Source organism: Anolis carolinensis, chromosome 4 (genome assembly GCF_035594765.1).
Source record: "Anolis carolinensis isolate JA03-04 chromosome 4, rAnoCar3.1.pri, whole genome shotgun sequence".
NCBI lineage: Eukaryota > Metazoa > Chordata > Lepidosauria > Squamata > Dactyloidae > Anolis > Anolis carolinensis.
Window position 1 is genome coordinate 248,872,079 of NC_085844.1, and position 11,552 is coordinate 248,883,630.

The 11,552-nt window shown below is 44.3% G+C and overlaps 1 protein-coding gene across 2 annotated transcripts in view; it reads left to right on the forward strand.

Moving 5' to 3' along the window:
* tbc1d20 (TBC1 domain family member 20) overlaps positions 1–11,095 on the forward strand; it is a 30,112-nt gene extending 19,017 nt beyond the window's left edge. Inside the window, exons 4-9 of one of the 2 annotated variants that reach the window (XM_003226112.4) lie at positions 1,856–2,042; positions 3,373–3,474; positions 4,796–4,937; positions 5,449–5,633; positions 7,533–9,288; positions 9,419–11,095. In XM_003226112.4, coding sequence (XP_003226160.1) covers positions 1,856–2,042; positions 3,373–3,474; positions 4,796–4,937; positions 5,449–5,633; positions 7,533–7,791 — 875 coding nt within the window. In that variant the 3' untranslated portion in view covers positions 7,792–9,288; positions 9,419–11,095. Of the gene's footprint in view, positions 1–1,855; positions 2,043–3,372; positions 3,475–4,795; positions 4,938–5,448; positions 5,634–7,532; positions 9,289–9,418 lie in introns of those variants that run through there. The other variant, XM_008118814.3, reaches the window with a different exon arrangement.
* The last annotated feature ends 457 nt before the right edge of the window (positions 11,096–11,552 follow it).

Sequence of the window (11,552 nt, forward strand, 5' to 3'; positions counted from 1 at the left end):
GATTATTGTGCTCTCTGTACTTGGTCCTTGCTGTGTTTGTGCAGCCCTCCGTTTAGCCTTTTGGCGGTTCCCTGTGGTCGTGGGTAATATAGTGTTCGCCAGGCTGTTGTGTAGGTTTCCTCTGGTTGTTGTTTGCATCAAACTGTTCTCTTACTAGGCCCCAAGGGAAAGAGGAAGCACATCTTTTTCTGCCCTTGCTTTGCTGAGTCACTTTGTTAGCAGGTCTTATACACAGATAGGGTTTCTATATAGAGAAGAGTGTCACTTCTTTGTAGCTGGCATTGCTACTGTTTTTCATTGGGCAGGAAAGAGTCTTTCACTTTGCTAGAAAGTGTCCATGTTTGCTGTCTGCCCTCCCAGGACAATTGTAGCTAACACACTTGGAATCTGGTAACAGAATTATACTTCCCCCCTTCAAATAATTGACAAATAACAGTGTGTTTTGTTCTACAGTAGAGTCTCACTTATCCAACACTCGCTTATCCAACGTTCTGGATTATCCAGCGCATTTTTGTAGTCAATGTTTTCAATACATCGTGATATTTTGGTGCTAAATTCATAAATACAGTAATTACTACAAAGCATTACTGCGTATTGAACTACTCTTTCTGTCAAATTTGTTATATAACATGATGTTTTGGTGCTTAATTTGTAAAATCATAACCTAATTTGATGTTTAATAGGCTTTTCCTTAATCCCTCCTTATTATCCAACATATTCGCTTATCCAACATTTTGCCGGCCCGTTTATGTTGGATAAGTGAGACTCTACTGTATTTGGAACTGAGTTTCTGGTTTGCTGTAAATACATGAACACACGAAGCTGCCTTATAATGCACTGGACTGTGAGCCCATCTGATTCTGTTATTGTTTATTGTGATTAATGGTGTAGCTAGCTACAGTGTAAAACTGATTCAGTTTGGCACCACTTTAAATGTCATGACTCAATGCAATAGACTCATGTGACTTGTAGTTTCACAATTCTTTGGCCTTCTCTGCCAAAGAGTGCTGGTGCCTCATCAAATTACAACCCCCAGGATTCCATAGCATTGCACCATGGCAATTAAAGTGGTACCAAACTGCATTTATTCAACTGTGTCGCAGATGCATTATCTTAGGAGCTCTTCTAGATTGCAAGCAGGTATTGGATCCCTTGTAACTGGCAGCCTCTCAGACTAAAACTTCCAGACATCCTTAGAGCAGAAAAATATTTCAACAGTAATATTATGCATTTTCGAAGGCTTTCATGGCTGGAATAACTGAGGTGTTGTGTGGTTTCCAGGCTGTATTGCCGTGTTCTAGAAGTGTTTTCTCCTGACATTTCATCTGCATTTGAAGATGCCAGCTGCAGATGAAGTATCAGGAGAAAATGCTACTAGAATACAGCAGTGCAACCACACAACACCCCAACAGTAATACTATTTAACACCCATTTCACAGTATTCAGATATAGCACCATATGACTATAATTACCATGGCTGCATACCATGCAATCCTAGAATTTGTAATCTGGTGTGGCCTGAGAACTGTTTGGCTGAATATCTCTCCTTAACTTGCAAATCCCAGGATTCCATGATATGGAGTGAAGGCAGATAAAATAGAATACTAATATTCTAATTCTATGTGAACTTGCTGGTATTCCCTGATTCAGCCACGAAGGGTTTTCACCATATTCACAACAAAAAAGCAATGGGAAGATGTAAGTCAAGAATCCTTCCTTAATTCTGCATCCAGGTTGCTCTGGTGCTCTACCTGGCCATTGGTCAAGTGTCATTTCTGTGTGGGCTGGAAGAAAGAGAGGGCAGGATCCTGTTTGGCTGCAATTCACCGCAGCTCTCTTGGTATTCTCTCTGCAGGGATGCCAGATGAGCAGAGGGAAGGGCTGCAGGAGGAGCTGATCGACAGCATCTTGCAGGTCTTGCAACGCAACCCCCAGCTGCACTACTACCAGGGCTACCATGACATCGTGGTCACCTTTCTGCTTGTGGTTGGAGAGAGACTAGCAACGGCCCTGGTGGAAAAACTTTCAACCCATCATCTCCGGTATGCCTTCCTTGGTTAGAGAGGATCCATGACTTTAGTCCATGAAGCTGAAAGAGTCCGAGAGGAAGCTGCTGGGTTGCTATCTGGGGATTATTGTTTTGGCTTCCACAGGTCACAATCACAAAGTGATGCACCAGCTTATAATTATAGACTCACATGGAATTGGAAGAGACCACAAGGCCATTCAGTCTAGCCCCCTTTGCCATTCAGGAACGCATAATCCAAACCCACCCAAGAGATCTCTATCAGATTCTGAGACAGCATACTCCACTGTACAACAGCTCTTACTGTCAGAAAGTCTACCTGATGCTTAGGTGGCATCTCTTTTCTACTGCTTTGTGTCCTAGTATCTTAGAGAGCAAAAAACAAATTTGCTACCTCTTCAATGTGACATTCTTTCAAATATTTAAGTATGGCTATCATGTCACCTGTCAACCTTCTCTTCTCCAAGCCCAACATCCCCAACTCCCTAAGCAGCTCCTCACTGGACTTGGCATCTGGACCTTTGACCATTTTGGTTGATTTCTGGACACCTTCCATCTTGTTTATATCCTCTTTGAATTGTTCTGCCCAAAACTGGACACATGGCTATTCCAGGTGAGGTCTGACCAAAGTGGAGGAGAGTGGGACTATGACTTCCCTCAATCTACACACTCTATATGTATTAGTACAGCCTAGATTTGCATTGGCCTTTTTAGCTGCTGCATCAAGAGAAGTACCCACAAGTCTCTTCCTTGAGAAGCATCTTCTCTCGGCTCCTTCTTCTTACAAGCCCTGAGAATGGAGAAATGGAGGTGTTAATCTTTGAATTGTTGAAATTGGTTTTCCAAGTCTGATTCTAGGACTAGTGTTCTTTTCTCCTTTATTTTGTTTTGGTTTGCAGACACTCAGCAGAGGTTAAATTCCAGATCCCTCTCTCCCTCCCAGCATCAGCTGTCTCTTACCCTGCCCTGCAAGAGAAAGGACACTTTGGAGGTGGAACTGCAACCTCCCTGTCCCCATTTCCCTCTGATTCACATTCTCTACCTGCATGCTGGGCTTCATTTAATGACAAAGATGCCCCACTTGCCTCCCCTGGGCTTCTAAAGTGGAGAAATTCATGGGCTATGGAGACTAGCATTGACCTTGCCATTTCCTTTTGAGAATGTGCTATCTAACACCGTCACAATTAGGGCAACACACCTGTTCTGGCAATTGTACTTTGGTGGAGTGCAGCTTTGTTGACTCTAGTTCTGGTCTGCATAGCATTGCCCAACTTCTGTGATAAATGGAAGCATGAGATATCAGTGTTCCATGGTTACTTGACTAATCCTACTGTGTTTCCTGGTAGGGATTTTATGGACCCAACAATGGACAACACCAAGCACATCTTGAACTACCTGATGCCCATTATTGACCAGGTGAATCCAGAATTGCATGATTTCATGCAGAGGTAGGTAGAGCTGATGCACTTTCCTAAAGCGATCTTCTCACAAGTTAAAAATAGCATTTGTGAAATCCATTGTTTTTCCCCTTTTGTGCCCCTAAACCCAGTGAGTATGTGATGGCACGGTTCTTTTATATACAGGCAGTCCCCAAGTTATAAACATCCAACTTACAAATGACTCCTAGTTAAGAGCGGAGGTGAGACAACAGAAAGTGAGAGAATCTACCCTTCAGAAGGGAAATTTATGCTTGAAAGAATTATCATGGGGGTAGGATTATCATAGGGGAAGGTGTCTCCACTGAAGTTTTATCACTAATTCTTGTTTTCTCAATAAGCCATATTTTCAAAATCCAATTTTCACAGAGACAGAAAGAACAAACCTACATCACCTATCTTGTTCATAACTTGGGGGATCTGTTGTGATCACAGTTATAAAATTATGCAAATTCTGATCACCAGCCCGAAAAATGTATATTTTACGTAGGGCAGTGTTCTAACTGGGAAGCTAATATGATCAGGGGCTAAGTCATGCACACACCATGTAGCAAATGATTGCAATACTTGGGGCTTTTTCTTAGGAAAAAAGTTGTAAGGAAAGACATGTTAAAGGTATGTAAAACTCTGCATACCACAAAATCTTTTTCCTTTTCCCCATAATGCTTGGAATCTAGAGTTATGTGTAAAGCTGGGCGATCTATTGAGCTAGGTGGAATGTAAGCCAAACCTTTTAAATGGTGCTAGAATTAGGACAGACAGAAGGGTTATGAATGGATTATGTAGCGATGACTGCCAACCTGCAACAAATTAAAGGGATTGGGCAGATTAGTGGAGAATGAAGTTATCAACAGGTGCTATCATGCCGGCTGTACACAATCTCCAGTATCAAAGGGCGTGTGCCTCTATATACTGTCTGCTGGAGAACACAACAGGAAGGACATAGCTGTGGTCATGCTGTGCTTGTGGGATTCCCTTAAACAATTGTTTGGTAACCCTAGGAATACTTGATCAGCTGGTCCTTCGATCTGATTCAGCTAGTCTTTTCTTAGGCTGCAAGGTTGCTCTTTCTGGCCCTGTCCTCAAGGAAGTGTTTCATATTGAGCAAGACCTGCCATCTGGCGCATGAATTCCTCATTGACTTCTAAACAATTTAAAAACAGGTGGGGGAGCTAGTAGTGCCCACATGTGGGCATCTCTCATCAATTATGACTATTGCCTCACAGAAGGAAGCGCTTTATCAGACAGTTTTGCAATGTGGAGGGAAGGAGTTGAGGAGATGTTTTCCAGATGAGGTGCTTTACCTTGTATGTCTTGTTTCTTTCTTACATAGGGCAGAAGTGGGGACAATCTTTGCCCTGAGCTGGCTGATCACCTGGTTTGGGCATGTCCTTTCTGACTTCAGACACGTGGTGCGGTTGTATGACTTCTTCCTAGCGTGCCACCCGCTGATGCCAATCTACTTTGCTGCTGTGGTAGGTTTATAATGGCACTCAAAAAAGATGGTGCCAGGTGGTGGTAAGGTGGTGGTAATGGTGGTAAGGTGGTGGTACAGCAGGGCCATATACAGCAGATGGGGCAGACTATTCTTTGTTGTGGAGAATTTGTGACTTCTTGTTGAGCTCTCCATAAAAGTGATAGCTGACTTCTCTTTTATACCCATACCTATATTCGTAGCATTTCACGAATGCAGAAGACCATAACTGGCTGCTAACATGAAATTGTAAGTCACCAAAGGAAACAATCTCATGTTTAATGGCAAGGTTGACACATGGCTATATGTGCCATACAAAACACCATATAATTCCCAAAACAAAGAAAAAGTGCAAAGTGGGTCCTAAGGATGCAGTGGAAAATCCACATGTGACATGTTCCAGCAAAGGTGTTAAGTTTTCTTGTAATAATCTTCTGAGGACAGGGCAATGCTAGTTCCTTCCATCACCAGCTTACCTGGATCACAGCTTGCCTGCCTCCTTCTCTCTGCAGATTGTCCTCCATCGAGCGGAGGAGGTGCTGGCCTGTGAGTGCGACATGGCTTCCGTCCACCATCTCCTGTCACAGATCCCGCAGGACCTGCCATACGAGACCCTGATCAGCAGAGCCGGGGATCTCTTTGTACAATTTCCACCATCAGAACTTGCCCGGGAAGCTGCACAGCAGCAGGCCGAGAGGTGGGTGGAGGCTTCTGTTGGTGAGCGATGCTGTGGCATGTGTCAAAATCACACCACAGAAGAAAACAGGGCGAGTCAGTGGCAAACCTTTGTGCTTGGCTTTTTGTTCTTAAAGAGTACAGAGATCAGATAAGAGGTCCAGGTTGGTGTTTTTGTGGGTTGATCTACAGTAAGCAAGAAGCTTGGAATTCTGGGAGCTAGGAGACACCTTCAGAATGAAGTTGGCGGATGCCACTTAAGCCAGGGCAGCTTTCTAGGTATGCTTGAGAGTGAAGCAAGTCAGGTGTGTTCAGGAGTGCTTCCAGTTCAGTGATCTGTTTTCTGTACCCTGGTCTGAAGTGGGCTAATCCTTTTGAGGTGTCTCTTCCTCCTCAGTGTTCCTTCACCTTGTAGAATTTATTTGTTTATTGTGTCAGAAGCGAATTGAGGGTATAGTTATCATGTATTTTAAAACACAAAGTTAAAAACTTGTCATTATACTACATGTCCTTTGACCAGAAACTGGTCACTTAGAGTGCCTCTGGTGTTGCTGTAAGGTCCTCTGTTGTGCATGTGACAGGGCTCAGATTGCATTGGAATAAGTGTTCTGTGGTTTGCTTTTCTCCACACTTGCATATCATGGACTCAATTTTGTAACCCTATTTTTGAAGATTGACTCTGCACCTTGTGATGCCAGAGTGCAGTCTGTTCAGCACCTTCCAAGTTGCCCAGTTTTCTGTGTGCCCAGGAGGGAGTCTCTCGTCCAGTCTCAGCCACTGATTGAGGTTCTGGGTTTTAGCCTGCCACTTTTGAACTCTCGCTTGCTGAGGTGTTCCTGCAAGTATCTCTGTAGATCTTAGAAAACTGTTTCTTGATTTAAGGCATTGGTGTGCAGGCTGATACCTGAACAGAGAATGGGCCGGAGATGTCACTGCCTTGGTCCTTTCATTACAGGCTGCTACTTCCCGACAGATGTCAGGTGGTGCAATACCGGTGAAACAGTATAATTTCTCCAGTGGTGTAGGCCGTAGACATCCTGTGATAATGTGGCATGTCTCATTAAGAGCCACACCTACTGTTTTAACGTGGTGAGATGTATTCCACAGTGGGCATGCGTATTTAGCAGCAGAATAGCCAAGTGCAAGGGCAGATGTCTTCACTGTGTCTGGTTGTGATCCCCAGGTTGTGCCAGTCAGCTTTCGTATGATATTATTCCTCGCACCCACTTTTTACTTGATATTCAAGCAGTGTTTCTTGTAAGTCAGAGCACGGTCCAGAGTGACTTCCAGGTATTTTGGTGTGCTGAAATGCTTAAGTGGGATTCTTTCCCAGGTAATCCTCAGAGCTTTGGATGTTTGTCTGTTCTTAAGATGAAAAACACCTGTCTGTATTTTAGATGGATTAGGAATCTGCTGGTTTTCCCTGTAATAGGAAGTAAAAGCACCTAAAGCTTCGGAGAGTTTCTCTTCAACCATTTCAAAGCTCCCTGCTTGGGCAGTGATGCATGTAACCTTGTGCTATATTATTATTATTATTATTATTATTATTATTATTATTATTATTATTTATTAGTATTTACTATCTCCCTCTTCCTTTAATTGGAGGCACAGTACAGCATGATATAAAACAGACAGACAGCAGTCTCAGGGCAGCTGGAAAGATTCGGTGTGAAAAAAATTGCTTGTTACCAAGTTCTAGAAACTAAAAGAATGGGGAGCACAACCATGGGTGTTAAGGTGAAAAGTCTCCTTGGGAGCCTCTGCTCAAAGCAGTCCTCATGGTTAAGCTTATATGTTTTGTTTCTTCAGGAAAATGTGCTTTAGACACCATGAGGTTGTTTTCTCCCCAATGGGAAATCCTCACCCACTGCTAGATGTAGTGAATGACCTGCTTGGCTTCTTTTGTCTTGTTTCCATTCAGAACGGCGGCTTCCACCTTCAAGGACTTTGAGCTGGCCTCGGCCCAGCAGCGCCCTGACACGGTTCTCCGGCAACGCTTTCGAGACCGGCTCCGTGCCGAGGAGCGGGCCAAGTCGCTCTTGGTGACAAAACCAAGGACCAACCGCTTTGTCAAGCTGGCAGTGATGGGCCTCACGGTAGCCCTGGGCGCAGCCGCCTTGGCCGTGGTGAAGAGCGCACTGGAATGGGCTCCCAAGTTTGAGTTGCAGATATTTCCCTGAAGGCTGAGTAGAACAGTTTCCTCTCCATTGTGTCCTGTTTGAGGTGGAAGACAGGGATACGGCTATGTTTGTAGAAGGCAAACTGGGTTTCAAAGCATCCGTTCTCCTCCCCATCCACTCACACAACTTGCCTTAGAACTTCAAGCAGCCCAGACTTGGCCCTGCTGTGATGTTGCTTTCAGGCCTGAGGGAACCAGCCTCCAACCTGATGATCCAGAATCTCTTCCTTCGGGGAAAGAGGGGCGCGTTCACCTTGGACCAAAGCGAGGTCAGATAATTTTGCTGTGCTTCCAGCCCATTTGTTGGGCCTATAACCTGTGGAGTGATGGAATAGTGGACTCTCCATGATGCTTTTCACCACTCGGTCTGCTTTGTGAAATCGGAGAGGGAAGAAACATTGGAAATTTTCAGGGAAAGTGTTGGCCCTTTCTGCAATTGTGACTGAAATGAAGTGATGGAAGATGTGACTGGGACTTTTTCAGAGATGCACTCTTCCCTATTCTCCTCAAGAACCATATCATGGCCTGCAACCAGACAGTTAACACACAAGGAACTTCTTTGGAGGCTGGCAAGGCTCTCCAGATTGGTGGGTCAATGAATACGTTCAGTCTTAAAGGGGGAAACGACTACATCCAGTCACGCTCAAGCAACAATTTCCGTGAACCAGGACTGAGCAGGAAACCTTGGGCCAGAATCATGAGCTTTTGCACCACAGAATGTACTTCAGTGAGACTTCCAGAGTCCTTCCTGTTGCCACCATCTGACAAAAAACTATAGCAATCATTTGGGTCGAAATGGGGCAGGGGAAGGACTTTCCTCTTGGGGTAACTAACCTGCCAACAGGACCAAACCATTCCCCCTTTAAGAAATCCTGAAATGCTTACTTTATATTTTATATTGCCTATATGAAGGATTCTCCCAGAAACTGCTCACTGAATCCAAAGTCCTCCCAGGCACTCCATGCATTAACTCCCTGCTACCACTCCCATGTTCCACTACCTCCTTCCTCAGCTAAGAAACCCTTTCACAAGTGTCCTTACTTGGCCTACTCCACTGACTGCCACTTCTCTGTTATGCAGACTGTTCCTGGGCATCACTAACCTTGAGCAGACCAGGAATTATTTCAGAAAGGCTCTTTTGTAAGCAGTGAAGAAGGGCAATCTTGGCAACAAAAACCAAAGGGTTGCTTGCCTCCAATATCCAGCAGCAGCGTGGCTGATGCCAGGCACAGCGGTTGCACTCTGCATGACTTCCTTGCTGCAACAAACGCATTCCAACAGCGGCAACAGACATCCACATTGTTCCCTTTTGACCACCTCCAGGGACGTTGCCATTCCCGGAGCTGCACCGTTACCAAGATCGAGAACTAACCAGCGCATGCTTTCTTTCACCCTCTTGTCTGGCTGAATTTACTAACGAACTTCAATTTGCATGTGCAGGAAGAAGATGATGATCAAAGAACAGAGAGAGAAGCCTTTTCCCCATGTTGCTTACGGAGTCTCAGAAGCCCTAGACAAGGCATGGGCAGACTTGGGCCCTCCAGGTGTTTTGGACTTCAACTCCCACAATTCCTAACAGCCTACCGGCTGTTAGGAATTGTGGGAGTTGAAGTCCAAAACACCTGGAGGGCCCAAGTTTGCCCATGCCTGCCCTAGAAGAACCCTTGTTGACCTTCCAACAGTGTGGGGTCTGCTACTCCAAATGAGGCACTCAGGGAAGAGCTATGTTTTCGACCCTTTTCACTCTCAGATGGAGCAGCACAGCTTGAGTGTACTTTATAGAGGAAATCTCCTCTCCACCCTCAAAGCCTCTTGTAACAAATCTCTGCTGGCCCGACTACTGTGGATACTACATATGCTCTGTAGCATCAGGAGGAAGCATTAGGAATAGAGTGACAGTGTTTATCCCAAGCAAAAGAAAGCAGGAGGCAGAAAATGAGATCCCATATCTTTCCTAAAATGTCCTCTCAAAGGACAGGAGAGCAAAGGGATGCCGTACGCAAAGATGGCTGGAGCTCATTGGGTAGAAGGGAGAGAGAGGGAATAAAATAGGAAATTGTTCACTAAGCACTTTATGAGAAAATGAAAAGAGGAAGACCGTAAAGGGAGTGCCTGGCCCTTTGTGGACTTTGCCATTGTAGCAGAAAATGGCCTCTTTGCATTTGTAGCAGCTCACCTGTGAAGCTTTTGGGAAGGACTGTTGGCAGAGTACATTAAGATAGTTGCTCCAGAGACCCAAACCTCCCTACAACATTGCCTTGGACAATAAATAGTAAGGAAAGGCTACATCATTGCATTTTACATCTGTTGCAATGGGCTTCTGATTTCTTAGTGAAATGGGAGCAGAACTACTTCTTCTACCTGCTCCATGACCTAACCTTATGCTAAAAACCAGAAACGCCTCAACTTAGTAAATCGCAGAAGCACTGCTCGGCTGGTAGAAGGAAATGAAACTTGTGCAGCTGTGTGGAGGGGAAGCTCTTCCCATGCGTAACATCTAATGAGAGTGAAGTCTTTCATGCCGTTCTACACAGCCAACTGAATCCCAGAGCTAAAGTTCCTCCACTGCGGGGTTTGAGTGTTCTGTATTTTATTAAAAAGGAAAAAATAGCATGTTCTGGAGAAGGGGTCCAGCTTAATCTCCTCTCCCTCCACCCAGTTGCTGTTTTTTCTTTCTAGGGAGGACTCTGCAGTTCAGGAAAATCTCTTCTGGTTGCTTCTGTTGATCCTTCCAACAGATCTTTACCCATTGAAAGGAAAGAACACTCCACTTTGGCTCTATGGGTTTGGTGTACAGTTAGGAAAGATTCTTCCAGTGAAAACAAAGCTGAGCGGAAGATCCTCATAGAGGTGAAGGCAAGGGATCAGTCAGCATAACAAGCCTCTGTGATCTATACAAATAGCTCCTGTTTGTCCAGATAGTAAGTCGAGAATATTGAGTTGAAGCCATCCTGAGCCACCATACATGGCTGCTGGGGTGGGTTTCATCAGAAGTTGTACAGCCTTGACCTTTACCAGTTCCCAATAAATATAGAGACAAAAGTTTCTCAAAGGAGAAGAAATTCTTAGGTTCTGGCAAATAAAACTGATACAACTGTTACTTTTACTGTAGTAATAGATCAGGGGTCCTGACAGCAAAAACATGGTCTCTTTTTCCATTCTTGTGACACTGCCCATCCATGGGGTAGAACAGTTCTCCTTTGGTTTAGCAGTGTGAAAAGCTTATACATTACGTACGTAAAATGCAAATTTGTACAGGTCTTGTAATTGTGTAAAAAAATTAAATGCTTTATCCACTTACTAAAGGACGGGTTTGCAGTGCTCTTTTTGTGGACACCCTCTCTGTTGACATTGACTTGTGTTGAGGCAGCTGATAAGGTAGCTTCCTTAAATGATGGGGAAAATCTTTATTGCATCATGGTTTGTCCTGCTAAAGGCTTACTAACACTGCCACAATGATGTTTCAGAAAATATCTACATAGAAACATACGTTCTCCTTGCTTTCTTAAGACTACCCAAATATTTTTTTTATTATCCATTTTAGTTTGGCAGCAGATGTATCTAGGAAGTCTTGGAGCAGACTGCCTTGGTTCCCATTCCATTTAATGGACATAAAATGTCCAAAAAATACAAGCCTCTTCTCCAAACTCAAAGGGAGAAGGCCCACTAAAAAAATAAGGAAAGGGGATTGCTGTAACAAATGGAGCTGCTGTTGTGATTAAACTGGGAGTGCTTCTTGCACCAAGCTCCAGGTATTAGGTT